Consider the following 26,386-nt stretch of genomic DNA (forward strand, 5'->3'; position numbering starts at 1 on the left):
TTTAGCAATTTCTTTTTCTGAGCGTTATTATGTTTTTTAATTTATATTTAAAAAATGTATCAGTTGACAAAACTAGATATTCACAATGTATCTGACAGAATTCAAACATTTGGTGAGATCACCAAATTACGTCGAAAATTGTGTTTATTTTTACGATTTTTTGGACTTGGAAGCACATTTTTGAGGTAAGAACTCAGCCCTTTTGTCAGATTTCGTTAAGATTAAAAAACTTTGTACTTTTTTTAAGCTAAAGATTCAGTTTCTTTGGTAATTTTTTTAAACAGATATAATAAGCTCCTTTTAGAAATTTTTAACTATCTGAAATCGAAGTTATTTTGTTGAAAAATGAGCGAACAAATCATTAGAGTAGATTGAAAAAAATCTAGTGAGCAAAAAAAAAGTTAAAACCTGCTTTTTTCAAGTGTTTTGGTAGATTTTTCTGTCTGAAACACGATTATTTGGAGATCTTTTCAGGAATATGTCGTGGAATCGCCGAATAAGGTCGAAAATGGTGTTGTTGTTTCTGTCTTCTTCGACTGTTTATGTTAGAATTTTTTGTAAAATTTTGTTAAATCCACCCAAACATTACTAAATTAGGACAAAAATAGTCGATAAATCGCTAAATTTGTGCTTTTTTTATAGCGTTTAAGTGCGTTTTTCGCCAAAGTTTGCCAAATCATTAAAAAAACTGTAAATATGGGCGAATATGTTGTTTTTCGAGCGGCTTTTAGCCTTTAACGCACAATTATTTCGCAAAATTTATCAAGAATAATTCTACGAGTTCACCTAATTAGGTCAAGAAGGATCTTTGAACTAGAAACTTGTTTGGACCAAAAATTCACTAAATTAATTAGAAAGCTACAATTATTTCTTTTTTTTTCTTCAACCGTACGGTAATGAACATTTTACTTTCATAATATTTATGTCGGAAAGTACTATTTTACCGGTCCAGTTTTTCCGATTTTTCCCGGATTAGATCGGTAAAAACAAGACAATGAAGTTGGAAGTTTAGGGATTTATTTATTATAAATATTAATAAATGTACAATTGTGTACAGAAATGCTACATGAAGAATAAGTTACTGCAACTGTAGTGGTGTTTTTAACATTGTTGATGATGTTAGACACTCATCACGGTTGCAAAAAAAATGTTGTACGCATCACGTCCAGAAAGTGATCCCCTACTGTCGTCTTCGACTCGTCCTGGCATTTGCTTACTGGTCCAGTAAAATTTCACTTTCCGGACTTAATACGTAAATACTATTTTCAAGCGCTTTAGAATTTTTTTAAGTAAGAAAAATTGCCGACAAAAAGTGGTTTTTTATTTTTGCTTGTAGCACTTTTTGAACTAAATACTTTACCAGAGAATCACTGCAGCAGGTTAAAAGTGATGACGTTTTTACCATTTCCAAAACGTTTTAGTTTTTTTTTTTTAGATAAAACGTATTATTTTGCGGAACAGTTAATTTCTATCCTCTCTGAGTGACTTAAGCAACTGCTTGAAATAAAAACTCAATTTCATTGTGAGCTTTTGCATAGTTTGTAGTACTCGTAGTTCGTAATTTTTCTACTTAAAGCAAGTTTCTCAGCCAGAAACGCAATTATTTCCGTAAATTTTGTCCAAAATAAACCGAGGAATCGCTGAATTAAGTCAAAAGTTTTGTTACTTATACACTTTCTATCTAAAAGTGCTCTAAATCTGGCCAAATATATGATTACTAATCTAGGGAAAAAATGACATTGTTATGTTGAAAAAAGCACTAAATTTTCACTTCTCCGGACGTTTTAGCACATTTTTAAATCAGTGAAATCAGTGATGTAATTATGTATCAAATTTTCCTCAAGAATAAGCCGAGGAAGAATCGCAAAATTGGGTCGAAAACGGTATTATTTTTGTCTTTATCAAGATTTAAGTGCCTTTTTGATCTAAAAGCAAAAAGTTTCGTTGAACTGGACCAAAAAATCAAAGCAGACATTGCTGTGGCTTATTTTGAACGTGTTTATAGCGAGAAACGCAACTATATCAAGAAATTTTCTCAAAAGTAAACAGAAATCGCGAAATGTAGAAGAAAAAGAGAAAGAAGTAAATTGGCATCGCGCATTTTTTAATGCGATTTACGCATATATAGGGTGAAAACTATCAAAATTCCGCAGCTAATACTCCCCCCCCCCCTCGAAGAAAAAATGTGTTCAGTTTTGCCAACTTAATTTAGAAATCACTCGATTTAGAAATAAATGATCTTGTATGTTAATTGAAGATGTTGGGCGAGACGAGTGAAGCGACCAAGAGATACAAAGTCCCGATTTTGGGAATGTTGCAACCGAAGTCGACGGAAAAAAGCGGCAGGATAATAATTTACGGCGACTCGAATTGTATAGATGCTAGTCATTTGGAGGCGGCGTGCTATTGGATGTTGGACGCTATGTTGGAATACACTTCGACGTCGCATTTGCCGTCGGTTTTCAAAGATAACCAACTGACCGACTGGGGGGATGTTGCATATACTGAGGTTCCGGTCCGAATGGACGGAAACCGCCTCTACCGCTACTCCAAAGTCTTGGAGGGAAATTTGGGGGAATCACACACTCGACCCCTGCCGCAGTGTCCGCACTTGGTGTTTTCACACCCGATTCCGCTAAATGTTTCAGCACCTTCGAACTTATACCAGTCGCAGAAACTACTCTCCTTGATGGAGGACGTTGCTTTGCCCACGCTAAATATCGAGAATATTATTAAAGGTAAGAGTAATTTCGATTGTTGCGTTTGAAGGGAAAAAATCTGTCATTAATGTTAGATTGACCATTTCAGATGCTTCAGGACATGAAAACAGTGAAGAAGCCGATTTGTGGAGTTGGCGGAATAAGCAAATTAACTCAGTTCAGTATAAAACTGAGAATTTCAATGTCACACTAACTGTACTAGTGTTGTTATCTGTTCTTGTTTTTTGTTACTGGCTGCGTTTGTATCGACCCAAGCCCAAGAAGCGGAAGTTGTGCAAACGACTGATAAATTTCGTGCAGTGTCGGAGATTATCCACTGTTTAAAACGTTTCTTTTTTAGGAAAATAGTACAAATTGTTTAGAACACTTACTGCCATTAGCAACAAATTAGCGACTAATTGTTTTCATGTTTGAGAGACCAAGCTAACACCGAGTGCTTCAACGAACTCCTTTTTTGTAAATTTTTTATGTTACTGTAGATAGCGTTTAATTTATGTACGATTCGGCATTTGTATATAACGTGAATAAAAAGATTCTATTTTTACGAAATGTTTTACTCACCGACGGGATTTGGCGTTTGTCGATGATGAAATAACCGGCTGCGGAAACCTCGACTGGTTGGGCCACAAGTTGCATCATAAATGTTTGAATCTGGAAAAGTTGTAGAAAAAATTGGGTATGCGATGCGTGACTTACCTCGATTCGCGCGCGTTCGTCGACGCCTGACAGCACAATTGCGCGCAAGACGTAGATTACTTTATTTCCCTAAAATGAAAAAGCTGAAGTTCTGTGCTGAAAAGTGTAAACCTCATTGTCTCAGAGTTTTCAAAATTTGTGATATGTTACGGGAAATACAATAATAAAATGACACGTATTTCAGCAATTTTTTAAGTTTTCGTTCTGAAACTTGTGCTGTAGTAAATTTTCATGCACTGATTACAGTGGATTTCACTTTTTTACTCTAGTTCTTATAATTCCGCCGTAATCGGCATCATTTCATTTTTTTCCAGATTTGATTAAAAAACGTTTCTCCATGTCTTCAGAGTTCTTAAAGCACAAGAAAACGTCAGTTCTTTAGATTTTGAAACGATTGAAAATCGATTATTGCCGAGATTTTGATCTTTATTCTACGATTAATAATTACAAGAAAATTACTAATAAATACAAAAATAGACAAAACTTACGAATTTCCTTTTATAACATGAAAACTATTACAAAATTTATAGTTTTGTCGACGCCAATCGATTCCTTGGATCATTTAACATGCTTGTAGTTGAAAATATCTTCATCTTATCGAATAGTTTTGTTGTAACTGACAAAATTTAAAAAGGAAAAATTTCCAAACCCAAAATCTTTTTTAACTTATTATACCTGGTGGGTTTTGATGCACTATTCAGAATGGAATAAGATTTTTTGTCCTAGCTTTTAGCTTTATGCAAAATAATTTTTTTTACGCCGATTTCAATGGCACTGAAGTTTCGCCGTAATCGGCCAATGAAAAGTTACAAATAATGCGAATTGTTAAAGTATAATCTTTTGCGTTCCTCTTGATAACTATAAAAATTATGTAGAGCAAAATGGAAAAATGCATTGGTGTGTATTAATGGGTAATGATTCCGCGGTTACAGGTATTTTAATTTTTTCAATAAATTTTTTATAACTACACCAAAAAAAACTAAATGTCTTAGGGGAAAACGGTTTATTTAGGTGTTATATTCGTATCAGGTTTCTTTTACAAAATTTGTTTTTTTAATTTTTTTTTGTTGGTAACATTTTAAGCCTTCATTTTTAATATCTGAATCCTAGAATATAAATACTATTTTAAAACACGTTTCCAACAAAAAAAAAATTGAATAAAACTTATGCGAAAACGCTGAAAGTTGTCGAGTGTCTAGGTATGCACTCGCATGCGCTCGTTGCATAACGTTTTCGTACTCGTATTATTAATAACTATTTGTCCAAATCTCTAGCTGTTTTAAAACCGAAAACTATTCACCATAGAGCTTTTTCCCCTATGCCACTGTATTCAGCGCCTGATTTTACGTACAGAAAACTAAATAGGTATTTCAAAAACTGCTCAGAGATTTTGATTGTTATAGGCGTCCTCGGAGACAATGAGTTTTAAAACATTAACACTTACCGCTTCTTTAATTTCGTTTGAAATCACAAGTACCCAAACGACGACCCAAAGATTGAAAAAAGTGATAGCCAACAAGTGTATTTCGTGCGTGCCATTATTACTGATAAATGTACAAATATTCGCAATGACCATAACGATGAGACACAACTGATCAATTGCCATAAAGTTCCCGTAACACTTGCCCATTTCCTCCACAGCTTTGGTCAGCAAGTTGTGCATTTGTCGGACGTATTCCAAAGTTTCGTTAAAATCACTCGAATACTTTATTTCTTCGGACAAGAAGCAGCAACCATGGCATTGTGTCTTCATAGTTTTGTTCAAAATTCGGTAATCGTAAGTGATCCTGAAGGCGAAATAGATGTAGAGCAGGAGCGGCAGCACTTGCCAAGTGGCCAAACACCCGAAAAAACACGCCGACAATTTCGTCTGCAGAACGCTCATCTCTGGCGGCATTGTCTCCAAAACCACATTCATGGATTCATAAAACGAAAAGGCAATTGTGACAAAACCGATAACAATCGGGAGGATAGTCCAAGTGAAGAAATAGCAAAAACAATAAGACGATTTCGGGTCAACTAAAATCGGGCGTTTTTTCCGGTCGAAGAGATCCAACAGTTGGATTAATTTGGGCAATTTCTTCGAGTGTCTAGCACAGAAAACGAAGCAGAAAATAGACCGGAAGATCATCACGTACACCACAGAAAACAAATAGAACGAATTTTGCGTCGTAAACATGAATCCAGAGAAGTACCAAATCATGTAAATGTTGAAGGCGAAGACACCGAAGCTGTACAACTGGGCGAAGCTTAGGAACGGACCGCGCAGTTCTTTGGGGTGCTTCGCCCCCAGGTTTTGCAACGGAAAGATTCCCACAGCTTTGCAAATCAGAGCGATGGGTTTGAAGTACCAGAAGAATGTCTTTGGCTCCATTGTTGGCACCCGCGTCTAACACAACTAAGTTGTAAAAAGTGAAAGCTTTGTTTTTATTTTTCAGATAAAACGGTTTCGCTGAAACCATTAAGTGGCCATATGGAGACACTTGTATTGCAATTACTAGTGATTATTGATGGATAATTGGGCGCAAAAATTTGTTATTGTGGTAAAATTATCGTTTGTTGTTGCGGTTTGCGTTATCTCTTTGTGTAAACGCAGCTTTATCATTTTGGGAACACTGTAGTTCCATTCTGACCCAAAACTCGACAAAAAGTACTTTTATAATTGAAAAATAATAATTCGAGGTATTTGTGTAAGTTGTTAGTTATTTCAGCAATGATTTCACTAATTTTTTTTAGTTATGATGAAGTTCTGTGCCAATTTGTCCTTCATGTTCACGGAGCAGCCCTTCTTGGAGCGCTACCGCTTGGCCAAAGAGGCCGGTTTTCGGGCCGTTGAGACCGGCTTTCCTTTTGGTTTCACGGAAAAGCAAGTCGTTGATGCAAAAAACGGCGCTAACATCCAACAAGTCCTCATTAACACGTACACCGGCGATGTAACGAAGGGCGAACTCGGTTTTGCGGCAATTCCCGGCAAAGAACAGGAATTTAAAGACAGCATTCAGAAAACCATCACTTATGCGAAAAGCCTGGGGGCTTCCAAAATCCACATCATGGCCGGGAAAGTCGCCGATGTGACTGACGCCAATCATTCGGTTTACGAAACCAATTTAAAATATGCAACCAAGTTGTTGGAGCAGGAGAATATAATTGGGTTGATTGAGCCAATTAATAAATATTCGGTCCCCAATTATTACCTCAATTGTTACGACAGAGGTTTGGGGACGCTTTTAAGCCAAGTTTAGAGTTTTAAAACGTTTTTTCAGCTTTGAGTGTGGTGAAAAAGATCAACAGTCCGAATTTGAGAATCATGTTGGATGTTTTTCATTTGCAACACATCAGGGGGAATATTACCAATAGTATCAAGGATTTAGGGGGGTATATCGGGCATGTGCAAATCGCACAAGTGCCTAATAGAAACGAGCCTGATACTCCAGGCGAATTAAACTATGTTTATGTGTTGGAAACCTTGAAGTCTTTGGGGTACAATGACTGGGTCGGGTTGGAGTACAAACCACTTGAGGACACCAACAAGGGGCTCAAATGGGTCAAGAGTCTTGGGTACAGTCTGTAATTGGTGTCAATTGGGGAAATAAAGGCTGTTTTTACTTAATAATTTAATTTACAAAATTGACATTGCGTTCAAGATAAGATGGCCGCTTGTTTTTCTAGATTTTACAGCGGTAAAGGATTATTTCTTTCAAACAAATTTGTATTATTTAACTTAACCAAAGACAATATATCGTATAATTGCGAAAGCAAGTTAAAGGCCTTATTTTTTAGTATTTTTTGAAAAAAATTTACAAGGGCAATGCTTCGCCAACATAACGGGCTGAAATGTCACTAGCGGTGTGAGGTTAGGGGTGTTATTAGGTAACAAATAAATAAAAATTTGATGGCTTCCCTTTTGAGACAATTCACAAGGACCTTGCGGTCACCCGTGGCCCGCAATGGGGGTAAAATCTACAAATTTTCTCGTAGCATTTTTTTACTTATTTTTTCCAGTCTGTGCCACCGCTATCAGATTCAAACATTCGGAAGCAGCCCCTGCAGAAGAGACACGCCGTAAGTTACAAATAGTGCAATAAAAGTCTGAATTCAATCGTTGATTTAATTTAGATACGGTCAGAAAGCCGGACCTTTTGGCCCGCTCCCAGCTGAAAGACTTTGGAAAATACTGCGCTGAATGCCTTCCAAAGTACATCCAGAAGGTGCAAATCACTGCTGGCGACGAGCTCGAGCTGTTGATAGTCCCCGAGGGGGTGCTCCCTGTGCTGCAGTTCCTCAAAGACCATCACAATGCCCAGTTTGCCAACATAACGGATATCGCAGGCATGGATGTCCCGAGTCGCGAGTACCGCTTTGAGGTGATTTACAACCTCCTGTCTTTGCGCTTCAACTCCCGGATTAGAGTCAAGACGTACACTGACGAGTTGACGCCGCTTGACTCCGCCTGCGATATCTACAAGGGGGCCAACTGGTACGAGCGCGAGATTTGGGACATGTATGGGGTGTTTTTCGCAAATCACCCCGATTTGAGGCGGATTCTCACCGATTACGGGTTCGAGGGGCATCCGTTCAGGAAGGACTTCCCCTTGAGCGGCTATGTCGAGGTGATTGGTTTATAATTTTTTAAGACTTGGTTTGTCGTTTGCTTTATATTTGCCGCTATCCGAACGAGCTGATATTTTGCATACACACGTAACTTTCGTGACATAATTATGTAACTTAAAATAAGCAAACAAGCCCCTCTCTCAGAGGAATGAGGATATTAACGTCTGAAAGTTTCAAGTTGCAATTTTCCATACGCACTTATACATATTTACCATTTGTTACTAACATTTATAAATAATCTGGGCCCTTAAATTGAAGTATGAAGTCGGAACAACTTATAAGAATCATTCTATACTCCTATGAGAGTACTTCATGGCCATGTGTTCATTAAAAAAAACTTTAGAGTACTTTGACAACTAAAAAGAACAAATTTTCATAAAAATATTTATTTATTATTTATAAAGTCTGTTGGAAATGCCTTCCTTGTTGTTCAACACACATAACACATCGCCTTTGAACACTATTTATCAACTTTAGTTTATAAATTCTGGTGAGCTGGTTTAGTAGGCAACCAACAATACAATGATAAAAATTGTTCTACGACTTTCGCATGCTGCAAGTTTTTTTTTAAATGAACGCCTGATATTTTATTTTTTCAGTAACACTTATTGTTTTTGTCGTTTTTTAACATTTTTTTAAAATTTTAATCGATTTAGGGATTTTTGTGACGGTTGGTAATTTCTTAATTTGGAAAGTAGAAAATTGAAGTAGAATTTTTATTTTATCATCCAAATTCTGCAGAAAAACACGAATATGGATGATAATGAAGGTAATCTTGCATGGACGTGCCCTGAATTACATAAAATTGCCAAAAATACGGTAGCGAATTTGTTCCTGCCAACTTAAATTTTTTTGTAAAATGTTCAAATAATACCGTTGCGTTCGTTAATAAGCCTATTAAAGCATGAGAATGGAGTCAAATTACGAAAAATCTCATAACGTTAACATTCCCCTCTTTTCTTTTTTTAAATAAATTCACCTGTATCTAGTTGCCTGCTGTGGCTATACCTGTCATTATTAAGTCATGTCGGTTTGTGGTGTTCGTAGTGTTGTGATGATTTCTGATTTAAAAAGTGATTCAAATCTTGCGAATTTGTACTAGAGGTAAGAAGTTAAGTTGATAAAATCTGTGCGGACTTATTTCGACAAAAATTGATAAAGAAACCTTGTGTATATTGTACGCCGTATGAGCAACGACGCAACTGCATTTTTGAGGTGAAATATCTCAGAAACATTGGATTTCTGTGTAAAAGAAGAATGTTTGTTACAACTAAACCGTACTGTTAGCAAAATTTTAATCAAGAGATCATCAAGGCGGCTCCAATATTTCATACAAAAATTCATGAAATGGAGGGCTGGCATCGCGTAAATTCATATTCGGAAACTGCGCTGCCTGTATTTTGTGATTTTTAAGTCAAAGCAAGATATTTGTTTAGTATTTTACAAAATGTTACTTTCGTCACTTGTTGAACAATGTAGTACCGGGAGATTCTTGTCGTCAGGTTGGCAACAAATATGAAACAATAATTTGGCAACTTTGACCAACAAATTTAAATGTCAATTTTATACTCAATTATAATGTAAATATTATCTTTTTTTTATAAAAGCAATACACCTTGTTAATAAATTTCTTTAATTAACGCCATACAACTTGATTTTGACATTGACAATTGTTTATATAAAAAAAACGAATATAACTATTGCTCACAGCTTACAGATTTTATACTTCATAACACTAACCGCTTCCAAAGCAAAAATGTTCTCTTTTGATTTACTTTTTAACAATTTTTTTGTTACATATTTTGTAGGTGAGGTACGACGATGAGAAAAAGCGCGTGGTGGTTGAACCGCTCGAGTTGGCTCAGGAGTTCAGGAAGTTTGAGCTGTCGGCCCCCTGGGAGCAGTTCCCCAACTTCAGGAATGCGCCCCCCACTGCCGAGGAGGTTCCAGTAGAGGAGAAGAAGTGATTAGGTAAATGTTAAATAATAAAGTTGTGTTTTATGCAAAGACTTTATTTGTTTCCTAACAATGTTTCCGTCATTTGTACTGTAGCAAAACAACAGTCGGTTTTTTTTCCTCATAAAATATAATTTCAAAGCACCAAATTACAATAATCAAAAATGGGTTACCAAGTTTGCTATGTTAAATTGACTTGTCATGAATACTGTCATAAAGAAAAACATGTGGGCATCACATGTCAGAACCAATTTCAATGACAGTGTGTACAAAAGTTGATCAACAAATTCCCCTATTGACATTTTTATTTCATTAGAACCCCGTCAACATTTTAAAATGCGAACTCTAGAATAAATATGTCAGAATAAATAATAATACAAAAAATAACGTTGGCTAACATAATATTATTTACTTAAATACAATTTGTGTTAACTTGGCAATTTTCTGTACTGAGAGGGTCGCGACAACCCGCTTAGAACTACAATTAGTCATTATTGGTAATACTAACAATATTTCACAAGTACAGGTACCATCTATCACACTTTTCTAACATCAATGGTAACTTCGTTACATCCATTTATTTACAAGAAGCTTCCAACAACACGAAACTCACTCCGCAGTCAAAAAACAATTACCGCGCAGCGAATTTTCGTATTGTTTCGTATCTTATCTGATTTTTTTAGGAAAATACCTCCAAAATATAAACATACAAAACAAATTACAACTGTACAAGTTAAAAATATACTTAACATTTAAGAAAATAACTGTTTAGTCCATTCAAAAATATATTTTGTATGTGCATCATAAAAATAGTGTATTATATCTTCGATTCTAACACCATTTAAAGCTTTGTTTAGTAGAAGTGAGCCCACCTTTCAAACATCGGACTAGTGTTTGAGGTAATCAAACAAAAAACTCCAAGTATCACAAATTCGGACCACAGCTCACAATCGTACTACGACAGTCAGAATTTAAATTCCCTGACAAAGGAATGAGTCAAAAAATCAAATTTTGTCTGATATCTCCATGCGATTGTACCGTTTCGTGTGTAAAAATTCAACAAACTGCATGTTCCCACTTATTGACTTGAAACATTAACAATAACAATAATAGCGCTTGAGCTAAATATCATGCAACAAATCTGCTCGCTTATTACATAAATCGGAGAAACAAGAAAGACCCTGATGATACATTTGTCTTTTTTTGCCTTGATTTCCATAAGCACAAATTTCTGCCGTCGTTGCCTTAGGCCACTAGTATTCCACAAATTTTATTGCAAGAAAATTCACATCGAACTTGTTTTTGGAAAAACTCGCATTACCGATGTTGTTAATGCTATGGGGTCCGTTTGGCCGGCACTGACGTGTCGTTCGTGGTACTCCTGGAAGCAGGGGACTATACACAAGTTCGTTTGACACTCGGGACAGTGGTATTTCGTCTTGCGACGCAATATCCGACCGTGGGTGTCCACAGTGTTCCAGCAGTAATTGCACCCTAAAGCCGGACCTGTGCGCACCACGGGGCAGTGGCTCGACCTCGTGCCGGTCTGCAAAAACCATAAAAAGTTACCTAAATTCGACACATGCGCTAATTTGTTAAATAAAAATATCAAAAAGTGCAAAATTGTTGTGCAGTTTAGAGTGTAATTTAACCCACCCAAGTGATGGTCTTTTTTGATTAACCCTGTAGAAAAGGAGTATACGTCTTTTTTCAATCAAAAAGACACAAAAGTGATATAATACTCGTGCAAATGTGAGGAGAATAAAACCAGTGCAACCTCTTTAATCCGAATAAAGCTTTAATGTCACGAACAAGTTATATTATTGACAAATTTGAATAAGCAATGCTTTGAAAAATATGTCTTTTTTCATTTGTTTCTTATAATTTCAACACGACTTTTTAGAATCCAATATGTTTGAAAACAAAAGAAAAAATAGGATAACGTTTTTAATCGCAAATCCTGGTTTTTGTGTGTGTAAATTTTTTGATCAAAGGCGGATTAAGCGCTTGGCGAAACTCGACAGAAGCATTTTTATTATTATTTATTTATTATAAGTGTCCCTCTAAAAGAAATAAAAATAATAAAAACTTATTTTTTTTTGGAGATTGGATCTAAGGCCCCTAAAATTTTTACCGCCAAGGGCTTCCAGTCACCTAATCCACCTCTGTTTCTGAATTCAACTGAATACATTTTATACACACATTTGCCCATTAATTAGAGAATTAATTCAATCACTCGAAGTAAGCTAATTCGGATTGTAGAGGTTCTACTGTATTTGTTGACACAAGTTTGGTCAATATCACGTGTTTGCAATGTCGTCTTTGCCCAAATTGGCAAATTTGCGTCTAAAATCGCTCACAATCCGCCGAAAAAAAGACGAACCGGAGGAAAATCCCGTGGAAAAACTGTTAAAACCGATCAAAACCCTTGAACCCGACACGAGTGATGAAAGTGATTTTAGTGAAATCTCGGACGTTTTCGAAGAATTTCACAAAAATAGTTACCTCAAACGGCGCTCTTTAAGCAAACACGAAGCTGATATTTTAACAATGAGTGAATTTACCGACGATTTTAAGAAAACGATGTCGCAGATACGAAACGACTTGGACGTAATTATGTCACAAGTTTTGCGACCCGATTTTGGTCAATTTATTTCAGAATTGCGATGAATTATTCCTTGATTCTGGAAAAACATACGACGAACCAAAAATTCACCCTCAAGTATCATTAAAAGAAGATGAGACAACTTCAATACCAACACTCTCAGAACTGCAAAAGCGCAAATCGAGTGACTCTAGCACGTCATCGATCACGTGGCACTTACTGGCGGTGAATCGCGCCAATAAAAAGTTCGAAATCACACCGCCGGCTTATAACGCTTTTAACCAAACCGAACCGCATTGGCTGGAACGGGAGTCGGTTTCGTGGGAGAAACTCGAAAAGGCCACTCTTAAGTGCGAAGAGTGGCTGGAGCAATGTCTCTGAAACAGTTTTCTCACCTGTGGCGATGAGGCGCTTCTTTTCAGCTCGTCGGCCCGCACCCTCAGCGAGCTGGTGGGGGCCGTGGCGGCGCTGTCCGCCCTCAGGGGCCCTTCGTGGGGCGACACCGCCAAGGGGTCGGACACCACCACCACGGGGCTGACGGCCCTTTGGGCGGATTCGTGCGGGACAATCTGTATATGAAGCGGGGGAGACATCTGTAAAAAACGTCAGTTTGATTATGGAACGTGGCAAAGGCGCCAAAACTCACCGATTTTGCTTGTGTTTGGCTCGGGAGTAGCGGATGCGAGTGCTGCTTGACTAAGACCGGTCCGGGAACTGTAAGTAGGTTCCCGGGAGGGGGCGAATGCGAGGGCAGAGGCTCCGAACACTGTCTTTCAACGCGCACAGGAACTGAGAGGTATTGAGGCGAAAGGGGCTCACTGTCGGAAGGCTGACTAGGGTCGCTTTCGCGTTTTATCCGAGGTTGGCGCATGAGGAAGCGGCCGCGTTTTGTGCCCATCACGAGCTGCTGCGCTCGTTGGCTGCCTGAAGACTTTTCTAAAACGATAAATTCTTGTTTAAATATTAAAGTTAACTGCAAGTTTTGATTCAACGGAACAAAACTTGGGAACTACGACTCGTAGAAGAAAAATTAAGTAAAGCATTAGTAGTGTAATGCCTGGTAGAAGCGAAGAATTTCTTGCCAAAAGTCAAGTACAAATTTTAGTTTAATAAATTACTAATAGAAAAATCCTTGAGGTGTAACTTAATGTTGTATGAGAAAACAAGTAAAAAATAAATTTTAACCAATACTTTGAGATGTTTTCATAAAAAAAAATTCTTATTTACTTCGGAGATATTGATTTTAAGTGTGGGAATGTGCGGAGAGCAGCTAAACAGAGTTGGAAGAGGGCGGTTGAGTTAAAGCGCAATGTAAAAACTTTATAAAAGCTGTCCTTTATTTCAAGTTTATGACACAAACTCGTACACAAAGGTAAAGTAAGTTGCAGTAAGTCTATATTAAGTATCAGGCGAACAAATTCATCAAACGAATCACAAACAGTAACAATTCGAGGGCTGCCTACCTAAATAAGGGATTAATCAGCTGTATACGGATTAGCTTAGTCTAGTCGGATTATTGACATATTAATCTACAAGTACAATGTTCATCAAAACAATCAAATAACAAATTCTCAATTTGCTTAAATAATAACATGTAACAAAACTTTAAATGCTTTTTGGTTCATTGTGATCAAAACATGGGGCGAAAATTTGCCAAGTGCTGGTAATTTTTTGTTCCCTACTTTAACCTCTTTTTTCTCAGAGCAGTCAATTAGACGCTGAAACTTTTTTTGGAATTCAGTTGTTGACTGGCCTTTAAAGAAAGTGTTTGGTAAAAAGTTTGCAGTTCGGAAACACTAATTCGAAATCGTCAATAATGTAGTACAAAATGTGATGTTTCGATTTTACTTACTAGGATAAAGATTTATAACAAAAAACAATATACCATAAATTCGTAAATAAAAAATATATTAATTCGGCTCAATGCTACAGCTTCCAGCGCATCGATTGGATAAAATATCGTGAAAATCAACAAAAATAAACTGACAAAACTGATTCAAATCGAATTTTTGCCGTAATTTTTATTCCAATCTACCCTGGGGAAGCTGTTATCCATTCACAATGTTTTTGTAGAAGGATGGCTACAGTAACTTTTCGTTTTTTTGTCGAAAATTTCGCGAAATAATTCCTGTTATAGTGATTTTTGCAAAATCTCGTGGAAGGATTGAGTTTTTTCGTCTAAAAAAGCTTGAACATTCCAAAGCGGCAAAATTTTTGATCGAGTTACTAGTTTTTCGGCTTATTTTGGTCCAAATTTTTCTTAATTTGAAAGCGTACTTAAACGCACTAGAAAAATGCAAATAATATATTCATAGGATCAGTCTTGAAGCACGAATTTAGTTTCCAAAACAAGTGACGTTCGCCGCGAGTTATTTTAAAGGATGAGTGCTTCAAGGTCTCATGAAACGATTTTTTTATACAATTTTTTGAAATTTGACCCCATTTTGTCGTTTTTAATCGATTTAAGTTTTTATTTGTTTTTTTAATCGACTCTGGGATTTTTGTAACTATTGGTAATGTCTCAATTTTGGAAGTGAACAAATGATTTTTTATTTTATCCCAATTTTGTCAAAAAACAATGAAGGTAATCTTACATCAATGGCCCCTGACTCTGACAAAAATGAAACTCATATCTACCCTTATCCAAAAACACCATGAATGGGTGTACAATTCTAACTCAGAGTATCAATATCAGTCTATCATTTTATACAATTAATACTGAATACCCTACTAATTTTTTTTCTTAAGAAAGACTAAAAGTAAATATTAATATTTGGTGTATAAACATGTTAAAAACTTAAAAACCACATGATAAAAAAATAAAACAATTCGAAGGGCCCGAACCGTTATTTACATTTGTTCAAAGTTAATCCCTTGAAAATTGACTCCTTGTTGCGCATTGATTACCGTCGCGTCTAAATACTTGGGTCTTTGCAAAACCGTCCCTAAATCAACGTGTTTCCCGTCGAAAAACGCGCCACTAATCAACGCCACTGGATGGCTCTGTTCTTCCTGCTTCTCAACTTGTTGCACTTCCGTTTGGGGACTTTGGGGCGTTTGTTGGTTGCTCTCAACAGCCGCTTGTGCATTCTCCTGCTTCCGGTTCTTGATACTTAACCGGAAGTTGGGGTAACCCCTCTTTTTATACTCCAACCACAACGTACGATTATTAACACCGTATAACCGTGCCGCCTTGCAAAACCCAATCCCTCCAAACCTGACCGCCTCCAAAGCCCTGATGAAATTCTCATCTCCTTGCGGATTGATGCTCCGTTTCCGCTTCTGTATCATCTGAGGCGGCGAGTTGGTTATCTGGTTTTGGTAGCATTGGGTGTTGGGGGATGGGGGGTTCATGGGCTGTGCCATTGGGGGACACGGGGGGGCGTAGGTCTGGTTTGTGGTTATGGAGGTGGGGGAGGTACATGACGTGAATTGGGCGTACGCGGTGTGGTCCATCACGTTCCACTGCATGCCTGCAAGGGTTAGGTCAGGTTAGAGATGAGTGCGAGGTGTATTGACAAGGCTAAGCTCAACGGCAAGTGTGAACAACGAGGGAGTTTTGGGGCACATTGAGCTCAGCCGATGCCAATTAGGGACAGGGAGGGACGGGACGGCACGGTTTTTTGTTTGTTCACGTTGCTGTTGATTCTTAGCCTTGGATAGTTCTTAGTACTAGGTTCGAACACAATACTATGTGGAGCTGGGGACGCACGATGCACCAAGGGGACGCACTTTTTTCGTGTAGGTTATTCATTTTACTTAAAAATATAGTTCGGGGGAACGAGCTAAAGTGAACAGTTTTTCCAATTAACAAGATGGGGAACTAAATACTATGAGACGAAACGATAATTCTGTATCCGGAGTAAAAATGGGGGCGCCTCTAGCGTTATATCGTCTAGGCTCCAAATTGTTTTAATTAAGTTTCAATTCACTAATTGCTTGGAAAAATACGTAGAAGTGTTGAACCTTGTTTCACAACAAACATGAGAAAAAAATCTTCACTCATAATATTCGCGGCGTTTTGAAAAATATGGAACGGTGTATACATTTTTATATTTTCTTTTAATATTGATGTAATCAAGTGTTTGCACTAACTTATCTCTGACTATGTATTGTTTTTTATTTAAAACTCTTTTACACTTCGATTTCGGTTTCTGCAGAGGAAACTAAGGTGTCGTCTGCTTTAAGAATTGCTTTAATTGTTAAGTTCTCCCTATCATCCGTTTAATACAACAGTAATATCGCAAAAATTTAAACAGAAAATTGGCAAATCTAATCCGAATTACTAAAACATTCGGAATTCCGAACTCATATTCCATATACATTCCGAATATAATTTAAATTATTTGAGATTAATAAAGAAATGCTAAATATTAAAATATGACATAGTTTTTCCTAACCCTGCTGATTACTTGATTAGAGAAAACTAAGAAAACACACGCTATGAGGTGATAAATGGGAATACTGTTCAAAACACGGTGAAAGAGTAAAATTGTGTATAGAATGCAGAATGTATCATTCTATTCTAACAATTTATTGAAAGTGTCTTTTATGTTTGCAAATAAACATCTTTGTTTAGATTAGCAATTACATGCTAATTCGAATTTATAAACTTTGGTTATACAACTTCAAGACTTCACAAATCCCTGATAGATTAGATAAGAAGTACACAGGGAATCTCCCACTCTTAAGTTTAGACTTCTTTATTTAATTTTATTAGTAGTCAGTATGAATAATAATAATAATAATAATAATAATAATAATAATAATAATAATAATAATAATAATAAGATGGCAGATCGAATTCGGATATTTACTAAACTAGATATGTATTTCAAATTGAAAAAAATATATGAAGTTCTATTTTGAAGCGGTATTAAACAGAAGATTACGAAATAGAAGAACTTTCAAAAACAATACGTATTACAAAAAATTATGAGCAATTTTTAATTTAAATTTCGCCTTATGTTTTTCAAAATGCTGCGAATACGGTTGAAGATAGGAAACAGTGTTGTGGAAAATTAAATTTCCTAACGAAAAAAGTCCGTGACATCATGTTTGTCTTCAAAGGTTAAGGTTTCAATTAATTTTTCGTGCTTGACCACCGACAAAAACGGTTTTGGGGCCCAAGCCGCTGAAATAACATCATAGTCTCGCAAAGGTATTGCACCATTAATTCTCTACAACTTCCTTACATTTTTTTTTTGTAAAAATGTGTGCAAATTATTAAAGGCTTTCTTTTTAAATACAGGTGACTTAAAAGTACCGTACAATTTCTCGGGTAGTGATAAAGGATATCAAACTGAATTAAAAGATCCTATGACAAAAAATTTACCCTTTTTTCACTAGATACATATGTCTTCAAAGTTAAATTTTTTATGTTAAATTTTCGGTTCTTCGGATTATATTTTTTGATTTTAGTTAGTGGAAACGATAGCTTTAGCAACATTAAACAAATATTTGTTGAAAAAAAAAATCAACAATAAATGCCTTACGATGAACAAAATAATTAAAAAACTTACAAATTCGACAATAAATTAAATTCGACATCTTAGGAAACAAAAGAGCAGAAATCGATACCGTTACCAAGGGAAACAAATTCAAAAATATATATCAAAAATCAAACATTAAGTTGCTTGAAAGAAAAAATCTCATTAAATTTTTGTGCTTAACTGAACGTCTTTTATCACCATACGAGAGTTTGTCCTCTTTTGAATCACCTGTATAGGTTCAGATATTTTTTTACATTACCTTCATCTTTTGCTATTGAGAATTTAATGGGATGTCTGTATTTTTTTTGTTGCGTTGTGTTGATCGTTATTTAAATAGTTATTATTCATTACTCTTAAAATTTATAAGGGTAGAACAAGTGCGCTATTTGGCGACACTAATGGAACCATCGTGGACGGGAAGTTTTATATGTACGTCGTTTTTTAGTCAGATTTTTCCAATTAATGAATCCATTTAATTGATTTCAAACCATAAATTGTGGTCGATAAAAATCAGTTACGTATTTACCAGAGCGCATACACACTTTTTTCTAATACATAATACTGAACAAGACTTACCAGTTAACGTCAACTGCGAGGTGGTGGAGGGCCCAGCCGCCTCAACCGAGCTCGCTTCCAACCCATGTTGAACACTGACTTCTTGAGGAACTTGCTATAAATTTCCATTATTATTTAATTGTATTGCAAAAATTTCGTCTATTTTCCCTACCAACGTCACTTGGTGCGTAATTTCCCCTTCCACACTCTCATGCGAACTCCCTCTATGCAACTCGGAGTCGCTACTGTGCCCCTTACTCTTCTGCAAAATGCTACTGCTATCAGAAGCATAGCCCCCCGGATCTGACTTAATAACGGTGCCACCGCTCGACGACGTCAAAGTCACTTCGCTGGACTGGTGCTCGTCTGAAGTGCGCTCAGTCGAGCCAGATCCGGAACCAGTTGACGATTTCCGCAACCGCTTTCTGGAATAGATGCCACAACTGTCACTTTGACAATTCAAATTAAAGGGGTTCTACTGTATTGTGAAACTGAATCTGGGGCTCCTACCGTTTGCTGCTCGGCGACAGGGGGCACGGCGAGGGTGACAGCGACTGGCGGGGGCCCCCCTCGGTGCTCCAGTTGGCCTCGCTGGGGGTCAAGAGTTCAGCTTTGTCGGTCGAACTGTTCTGGGCTTTTGAGACGGATTGGTCGACGGGGATCTCGGCCAAACCTGGATTTTGAAAGTTCAAGCTGCGAAATTAGATGCAATTTTTACCTTTGATTTTTAGCATTTCAGCAGTTTTGAGAATGTGTGGTAGTTGCTCTTGTGAGACGTTGACTTCTCCATAGTACATGAAGTCGACCATAACTTTCAAGTCAGTGAATTTAACATCTTTTAATATCACAATGGGATGTTGGCAAGGATTGATAGTGAACAAAGACTGGAAATAGAAAATGAGGAGTGGTTTTACGAGTGAGGCGACTTACTTGAAAATATGAACTGCAAGCGGACAAGACCACTTTATGCGCTTGCAAGTGCCTGCCTTCGGCGGCTAAAGTAACGTCGACCAGTGACTCACTGTTCAGAAGACTAGAAAAGACCGAAATGAAGTTTGGTTGATGGTTGTTCCATCGCAAACAATACTGTTGCATTGTCATTGCAGCGAGATGTGTGCACCTACGAGAAAACGCAAGGAAATCAAATCAAGTTTTGTTTATATTTTTAATTATCAACTACATACAATCAATAAATTGACCTGTGAATTGTAACCTTGAGAGTCCACCAATGCGAGATGACATCAACGTATTACAAAGATGACTGCAACAGTTTAAATAGAAAAGGTCAAAATAAAACCCAACTTCGCTGACGTCACTTGCCGTACTTACTCTCCAATTTGTTCAACATTATACGGAAAATAAACACACGAATTTTTTAAATCAACACCACACATAAAAAACATAATCCACCATATTTAGATTTTCCTCACTGACGTAATTCTGGCAACTGACAACGCAGAAACCTGTAATCGGCGCGCGTGACGCAACCGTTTCAACCACCAAAAAACAACCACAACCACCTCAAACCACACCAAGTTATGCAACAGTAAACATAAAACTTGATTTACTTGCAACAAACTTGTTTAATTTGGAAAAAACTACAATAAGTTGTTGGAGTTTGACGTCGCGCCACGAGATGTCCCCACATGCTACGTTTCGCGGTTGTGAACACGAACACGCACAAAAAGTGAATAATTAAAAATTGTTTCCCCAGTTGGTCCAGCAAATGGAAGAAAAAAATGTTGAGTGATGTGATTAAGTTCAGGGCTAGAGGTAATCTATCAAATGTAGTTTTGTCTATGTCGTACGTGTGTACGGTGGGAAGTGGTGTGGTTGAAATGAAACTTTGCTCGTTCTTGGTGCTTTCTTCGAAATTCTGACAGCCAAAGGAGATTGATCACTTACTAATCACGTTTTCGCTTTATTCTGTCCTACACGCTGACAAATAATGCTGCAATTTGGGTCGCAGCAAGATGGAACGGCGTCCTCCCAAATTTCAGTTTAATAATACAATATCATCAGTTTTGAATCAGCGCAAAAAGTAGTTTGTAGAGTTTATTCCAAGATGATTCGGTTCCAGGGGAAAATCTAAAGTCTGACAGTATATTAGGAAAAATAGAAAATGTGGTGGATTCTCTGGAAATATATTTATTAGAGCGGATTCGGATCGCTTTTCTTTATAAACTTGTGTAGTTCCTGTTTGGGTTTATTGAACAAAATGCTACTTTATAGTTCGGAGAGGCGCGCTGCAGTATCGAACCGATAGCAGTTTAGATATGAAGCGAAATTAAACACAGTTCGGTCACATTGATCGATTAGAAACGAGATTATTAGGAATCTGATCCATCACATCGCTACAATTTATTTTGTCTATGAGCAAGTTCCGGATTTTCCGAGTTATTTTAGAATGGGATCCTTTCGCTGTAGAACGAGGGTCGGGATCATTTTGATTTATTTTTATTACATTTTGTGCTTGTTTCTCGTCACGTTTCTCATTTTGCTGGTCGATTCTCAACGCTTGTTCGCCGATCTATTTTGTGATTATTAATTTTCCATACACTTGATTTATCGATTGTGGCTTTTTCTTTTCTTCCGATTCGCTTTTTAATAACAGGGTTATTTATTTACGCGTTTCCGGTGAAATATTGTTGTGTTGCTTCAACATCAAAAAACTTTTTTAATTAACTATTGATGAGTTTCTACCGACTGACGCTAATTACTTTGCATAATATTTTTATTTGTAAATAACTTTGGTAAATATTTTCAGCGGGACAGGGTGGCACTTAATTAGTTTGCGAGCCCACGGCGGCCGCTCCAAATAGCCACTAGTGATTTAATTAATCATCAAATAATCGGGGCTCCCCGTCTGCCATAATAAAAATTAAAGTGTTTACGCTCATGTTTTTGAAAAAAATATATCCATTACATATTTTATTATCTATTTTTCAATTTAATTTGGTTATTGGTAGTTATAATTCAAGTTGCGATTAAATTAAAGCCGTGATGAGTTCCTCGAAAGCTCGTTATCGGTAGTGGTGCAGAGGACATTGATAGAATAATTTTGAGTATCATAAGAGCAATAAATCGCAATCCGTACATTTCCGATAACAGTCAATCAATGTCCGTTTCCCATAGGTGGAATTGAGGGTTGAATTGAGGGTTATTAATACGTCCGGCTTTCTGGTTTTGATTCTTGCAGAGTCGGACTGTCAATAAAGCGCCTCGGCTTATTAATTGGCGTGAAAAATGCGATTTGCGTAATTTATCGCGAAATATTTATCATAAACACAAGAAATGAGGCGATTAGGGTTTTCCAGTTTTTGGAGCACTCTTGGGGGATAGAGCCATAAATCAGGAAATTCAAGGCAATCAAGGCAAATTTATCAAGGGAAATTTCAAAATCCTGGTTATTAGGATTAAGTAAAAAATATGTTCCTGAATCAAGGATGAATTCGTATTCCGTTCAGATCCGTATGCGGAAATCTCTGACAAATCTTTATTTACGGCAGCAAGTTTAAAGTGCTGCCTGATCACTGGCTTAGTCAAATTTTTCGCATCGCTCGAGGCCCGCATTAGAAAATTTTAATGCCCTAATGCGGACGGTAAACTCGCCTCCTAATGGAGCTGGAGAACTCAAACACTATACATTCTCGGGAGGGGTTGCACAGGGCGGAAATCGAAGCCGGAATTCTGTCTGATACGTACTTTACTAAAAGCGAACCGGTTCGATAATTCTTAATTGCTTCTTCCAATCTTAATCCGGGAGGATAAAATATTAAACTGGTCAGTGAGCTGATACGGCGGATGAAACTTAAGCCCTTTCGATTATTGCCTAAAATTGGAACTAGTTCGCGAGACGAAAATCAACGATACGGGAACTCACTACACTTTCCACTGACTCGATCGGGAAATTATCCAAATGGAATGGATTTTACCGTAAAATCTATCCGAGAAATTTTATTAACAATCTGTAAACCAGATACAAATTGTGCTGAAAATTAACAACAGTTGATGTTTTTTTTTAATTTTGCGGCAAATAATTAAAGAAAAAGCACAAAATAAAGCAGACGTTTTTAGGTATTTCAGATAAGTTAAAAAAATTTAAAACCACAAGTACTTTTGTTATTTCATGGCGTAATGTAAGGAAATTGGTAATTATACCTACTACTAGGAAGTGAGAAGATTAAGAAATGAAAAAAAATGTTTTAAATGTGATTGTACAGATTTTAGACTGAAGGATAATTTTATTTAAATGCAGAGTGAGTTTGTTACTGATGTATTTCAAAAACTAATGATCAGACTAGAATCAGCGTTTGTCATTAAATAACATTATGATTTTTCCAGAATTTTTGTACATTTTATTTATATTTAGTAATTCAAATGAATGAATTAATATTTGATTTTGAATTTCGATTTGATTTATTAACGCCAAATAAAATATTGAGTTAATATTACGTATTTCTGTAGACATTCTGAAAGGGGGCTTTACTTGAGGTTGTCGACATTTTTTTTTACATAATTCTTGTACAAAACAAGATTCAAGTATCGGTTGTTAGGTTGTTACAAAATGTCATTAGAAATACTTAAAAAAACATTTTTGAACGACTTAATATTATTTAAGTAATTTGTAAGCAATTCTCGACGGAATTGTAAAAAAAAAATTGAATACATGGAGAAAAAATAGTTTTTAAAATACAGTAAAGATATTCTTTTAGCAGACTTACACTGTATACCTGCGATGAAAATCTGTCACATTATTATTACTATTATTATTCTATTTTTTTGTTCTGAAAATGATGACTGTGATACTGCTGCGTTTTTTTGCATTGGTTGGAATCCGTTAATGATTATAAAAAAATATATATTTAAAAAAACTTAAGCTGTAGAATTTGAAAAATAATATATCCACTTTTAATAATTGATTATGTCAGAGTTATTTAAATAAAAAAAGTTAATGAATAAGAATGAATTATATTTATAAATTCCGATTTATAAATAAATAATAATATGAGAGAAAAAGATCAAACAATAATTTCTACCTAATATTCTTCTGAATTTATTTAATCGTTTTGTACTACCGACATCATCTTTTTAATTTTTTTTTTGATGTTTTGTAGTTCTCTTTCACTTTTAAATTAAAAGATAGCTCTAGAAGATCAACGATGGATGTACAAAGTTGCTAATTCTTCATCAGAGATCACAGTTTAAGTTTTTGTTTGTTTTTCTTAATAAAAGCAAAAATTATCTATTTGCAACCATGAGTTAAAGTTATCGTTTACGGCAGATTTATTGTGGACTTAAATATTATTCTTATTTTTATTTATTTTCAACATCAGTTTTTTTAGCTTCAATACCAAATCTTGCGTTTGCGTAATTTCTCCTCCTTGAGATGGGATACGCAAATAATAAAGTTTTAATTGAAAATTATGAGGACTTTTATGTCTTGTCACAATTTGAAATCTATTTGTATTTATAATCGTTTCGACTGCTGGTATTATATTTGTAATGTTCTAATGTTTCTAGTTCTTTTAGTGAGAATTAAGTTTTGTATTTAAAAAAAATGAGGAAATAACGGACTATTTTAAAGTGCTAGGCTCGTAAATTTTCACATCTTATTGTTTAACTACCTACCTATTTGACTATTAGAAGACTCCTTACTTCTTTGATACGTAAATAAATAAATTACGTGATTCTTTTTGAAAAACGAAGAGTAATTTGTGTATTTAATAGCATTTAATTAATAAAAAACACATTAATAATTTTTTATTTGTTGTTAGTTGTTGAACCGGAAAGCAGAATTTGTGCATTTCTAATTTTGGCAAGTGTTCGCCGATTGCTTTGAAGCAATTTGCGTTCATTTCCGTCAGGAGCAAAAAATCAGTGAACTGTCTGTTAATATTTAATTGTTTTGTGTGCTTATTAAAGCTGTTCGCATTGGCAGTGAAGGTTTAAAGGTAACAGTTAAATTTCGTACATGAGCGATCAAACGGCTCGTTGTAGTGTTTCCCTAAAATTTCGTTAAACATTATTCTGTCATGTAACTGGTAATGCTGTACAAATAAACTTTGTTTAGAATTCGTCGCTCTCCTGATTCCGGGCAAAAAACACACACAAACTTTGAAAAATTCAAGAAGCTCAAACAAAATACATAAAAACGATAATAAATGTTGATATGGCACTCGTCGAGCTGAAATAAAGTTGTAGTCCTTTAATCCTGCGGGATATTGGTTCGATGCTCGCTAAAATCAAATCACATCATGGACGAGATCTCGACGGATTCAGTTTCAAACAAGCACTTTATGAAGTGGACCTTAAATAAGGATATTACTTTGGTAATTTTCCCTTGTTTGTCGGATGTGATTTCATTGAAGGCGGCGGCGTAAACTTAGTTTATCGTTAAGACGGTGATACGCCACTGGATGTTATTACAAGCAAACAGAAATAATGAAAACCCATAACATCATTGATTGTTCGAACGAAACGCAATTCCCTCGGACTCGTTCGAGAGCAATATAATTTAAAATACTCTGGTATTTGATAAGGGACCGAAATGATTGATTCGAGAAAGTTTATTAAAGGCCGGCTCACGCGATTATCACCCATAAAGACAGCCTTAAAATGAGTTAGGGGCATTTTTGGCCCCTGAAAGGTATCAGTTGGCGCATTATCCGCCCCCGCATAAGAAACAAAATAGCGAAAGAAAGGGGAATTGCAAACCATAATGGCAACAAAGCGGAACGCATTACGCAATTTTGCCAAATTCAAATCCAGGCCTGGACTTTTACGGGAGAAAATAAATTTAATTTAATTACATTTAATTAAATTAATTACAATTAAAAAAAGTAAAAAAATATGATCTGAAGCACCGAAAGCTTAACTTAAAAATTTAACTTCGAAGAGCCATATTTTTGAGTCCGACACTTTTGAATCACCCTGTAGAAAACCTGGTATCGTCAGCTGGGTTTTACAGTTTCTACTTGCTGCCAGGATGAGTGGGTACAACGAATTTATTAACTATTTCACATTTATAATTTTTTGTCATTTACTAAGTAACTTAATTGTATAAACAGAGGAGGTCACAAACGGTATAATAATAACGGTTATTTATTGACAATAAACATAAATTGAGGGTTAGTGTTGAGAATTAAATTATTACATGTTGTGATTGACAGTAATTAAATTTGGTGGATGCGCCGGGGTACTGACTGACTTCATCTGCATTATTCTAGTTTAAAGCACTGAGATTTTAGCAATTTTTGACTAGTTTTCAGTTTGTAGTAATAAAGAAAAAGTAGTTTTTATCTCTTTTATTAGAATAACAAGAGATTTGATATTTTCCTTTGTTAACTACAGCTGTTCAAGTTTCATTATTTTTGTAAAACCACCGCAAATTGTTGTTTTTAATATAAAAATTCTTTGTTATGAATTCATTATCCACTAGAAATTTGTGGTTACAAGCATACCAGGTTTTATCTACAAAGTAATAACAAAAATATTTCAATAATAAATTTATAGCTGAAAAATAAAACCGCTTAAAGCGGCTAATAAATGTAGTATAAGATTGCAAACACGCAAATATCCGATTGTACAATAACTTTAAAAACCTTGAATTTAAAATGGATAAAGCGCCCTTTGTGTATAACGACACTAAAAACAAATAAAATTTTATCTCGGAAAACGAAAGTTTAATGTTTTGCGAGATTCTTACAAAATCAATAACCAATTTTAAATATTTATGCACACATTATACA

At 35.9% G+C, this 26,386-nt stretch overlaps 6 protein-coding genes and 1 long non-coding RNA gene across 13 annotated transcripts in view; 5 read left to right on the top strand and 2 right to left on the bottom strand.

Annotated features, from left to right (window-relative positions):
* S1P (Site-1 protease) overlaps window positions 1–3,269 on the top strand; it is a 12,458-nt gene extending 9,189 nt beyond the window's left edge. The window contains exons 6-7 of one of the 2 annotated variants that reach the window (XM_008193958.3): window positions 2,258–2,738; window positions 2,809–3,269. In XM_008193958.3, coding sequence (XP_008192180.1) covers window positions 2,258–2,738; window positions 2,809–3,044 — 717 coding nt within the window. In that variant the 3' untranslated portion in view covers window positions 3,045–3,269. Of the gene's footprint in view, window positions 1–2,257; window positions 2,739–2,794 lie in introns of both variants that reach the window. The other variant, XM_008193964.3, reaches the window with a different exon arrangement.
* LOC107397508 (uncharacterized) overlaps window positions 1–5,794 on the bottom strand; it is a 15,912-nt gene extending 10,118 nt beyond the window's left edge. For both annotated transcript variants that reach the window (XM_064357573.1, XM_064357571.1), the window contains exons 1-3: window positions 4,861–5,794; window positions 3,417–3,485; window positions 3,282–3,371 (exon numbers count right to left, since the gene is read on the bottom strand). In XM_064357573.1, the coding sequence (XP_064213643.1) occupies window positions 3,282–3,371; window positions 3,417–3,485; window positions 4,861–5,790 (1,089 nt within the window). In that variant the 5' untranslated portion in view covers window positions 5,791–5,794. The remainder of the gene's footprint in view (window positions 1–3,281; window positions 3,372–3,416; window positions 3,486–4,860) is intronic.
* A 165-nt stretch (window positions 5,795–5,959) lies between these two features.
* Gip (GIP-like) lies at window positions 5,960–7,029 on the top strand. Of its 2 annotated transcripts, none has more exons than XM_001812999.4 (3): window positions 5,960–6,098; window positions 6,153–6,629; window positions 6,680–7,029. In XM_001812999.4, exons 2-3 carry the CDS (start codon window positions 6,155–6,157, stop codon window positions 6,985–6,987), a joined length of 783 nt encoding a protein of 260 aa, XP_001813051.2. In that variant the 5' UTR covers window positions 5,960–6,098; window positions 6,153–6,154; the 3' UTR covers window positions 6,988–7,029. The 2 variants fall into 2 exon arrangements, with proteins under 2 accessions (XP_001813051.2, XP_008192173.1); XM_008193951.3 differs by having other exon boundaries at window positions 5,983–6,106.
* Window positions 7,030–7,208: 179 nt separating this feature from the next.
* ND-30 (NADH dehydrogenase (ubiquinone) 30 kDa subunit) lies at window positions 7,209–10,034 on the top strand. Its single transcript, XM_961495.5, has 4 exons — window positions 7,209–7,369; window positions 7,419–7,478; window positions 7,533–8,026; window positions 9,836–10,034. The coding sequence occupies exons 1-4, from the start codon at window positions 7,309–7,311 to the stop codon at window positions 9,992–9,994; spliced, it is 774 nt and encodes a 257-aa protein (XP_966588.1). The 5' UTR covers window positions 7,209–7,308; the 3' UTR covers window positions 9,995–10,034.
* Window positions 10,035–10,367: 333 nt separating this feature from the next.
* BtbVII (BTB-protein-VII) lies at window positions 10,368–19,736 on the bottom strand. 4 transcript variants are annotated; one of them, XM_008193922.3, is made up of 8 exons: window positions 19,566–19,736; window positions 19,354–19,519; window positions 19,146–19,308; window positions 18,808–19,060; window positions 18,657–18,750; window positions 13,235–13,524; window positions 12,984–13,181; window positions 10,368–11,529 (listed from the first exon to the last, which is right to left on the bottom strand). In XM_008193922.3, exons 1-8 carry the CDS (start codon window positions 19,734–19,736, stop codon window positions 11,269–11,271), a joined length of 1,596 nt encoding a protein of 531 aa, XP_008192144.1. In that variant the 3' UTR covers window positions 10,368–11,268. The 4 variants fall into 4 exon arrangements, with proteins under 4 accessions (XP_008192144.1, XP_008192114.1, XP_064213637.1 ...); XM_008193892.3 differs by having other exon boundaries at window positions 13,235–13,539; XM_064357567.1 differs by lacking the exons at window positions 10,368–11,529; window positions 12,984–13,181 and adding an exon at window positions 15,443–16,061 and having other exon boundaries at window positions 13,284–13,524.
* On the top strand, window positions 11,547–12,990 carry LOC107397509 (uncharacterized). Its single transcript, XM_015977853.2, has 2 exons — window positions 11,547–12,593; window positions 12,643–12,990. Exons 1-2 carry the CDS (start codon window positions 12,297–12,299, stop codon window positions 12,967–12,969), a joined length of 624 nt encoding a protein of 207 aa, XP_015833339.1. The 5' UTR covers window positions 11,547–12,296; the 3' UTR covers window positions 12,970–12,990.
* The window catches only part of LOC107397510 (uncharacterized), a 55,901-nt gene continuing 48,700 nt past the window's right edge, over window positions 19,186–26,386 (top strand). The window contains exons 1-2 of the long non-coding RNA XR_001574594.2: window positions 19,186–19,321; window positions 19,367–20,408. This is a non-coding gene — a long non-coding RNA (uncharacterized LOC107397510). The remainder of the gene's footprint in view (window positions 19,322–19,366; window positions 20,409–26,386) is intronic.

The sequence above is a fragment of the Tribolium castaneum genome, chromosome 1, assembly GCF_031307605.1.
Source record: "Tribolium castaneum strain GA2 chromosome 1, icTriCast1.1, whole genome shotgun sequence".
In the NCBI taxonomy this organism is placed as follows: domain Eukaryota; kingdom Metazoa; phylum Arthropoda; class Insecta; order Coleoptera; family Tenebrionidae; genus Tribolium; species Tribolium castaneum.

Coding starts and splice junctions, on each gene's coding strand:
- Gip (XM_001812999.4), top strand. CDS start 6,155: ATGATGAAGTTCTGTGCCAATTTGTCCTTCATGTTCACGGAGCAGCCC. Junction 6,630..6,679: donor CCTCAATTGTTACGACAGAG/GTTTGGGGACGC, acceptor ACGTTTTTTCAG/CTTTGAGTGTGGTGAAAAAG.
- ND-30 (XM_961495.5), top strand. CDS start 7,309: ATGGCTTCCCTTTTGAGACAATTCACAAGGACCTTGCGGTCACCCGTG. Junction 7,370..7,418: donor ACCCGTGGCCCGCAATGGGG/GTAAAATCTACA, acceptor TATTTTTTCCAG/TCTGTGCCACCGCTATCAGA. Junction 7,479..7,532: donor CCCTGCAGAAGAGACACGCC/GTAAGTTACAAA, acceptor GATTTAATTTAG/ATACGGTCAGAAAGCCGGAC.
- LOC107397509 (XM_015977853.2), top strand. CDS start 12,297: ATGTCGTCTTTGCCCAAATTGGCAAATTTGCGTCTAAAATCGCTCACA. Junction 12,594..12,642: donor AGATACGAAACGACTTGGAC/GTAATTATGTCA, acceptor AATTTATTTCAG/AATTGCGATGAATTATTCCT.
- BtbVII (XM_008193892.3), bottom strand. CDS start 19,736: ATGACAATGCAACAGTATTGTTTGCGATGGAACAACCATCAACCAAAC. Junction 19,061..19,145: donor CTGTCGCCGAGCAGCAAACG/GTAGGAGCCCCA, acceptor CATCTATTCCAG/AAAGCGGTTGCGGAAATCGT. Junction 18,751..18,807: donor TTACGCACCAAGTGACGTTG/GTAGGGAAAATA, acceptor GGAAATTTATAG/CAAGTTCCTCAAGAAGTCAG.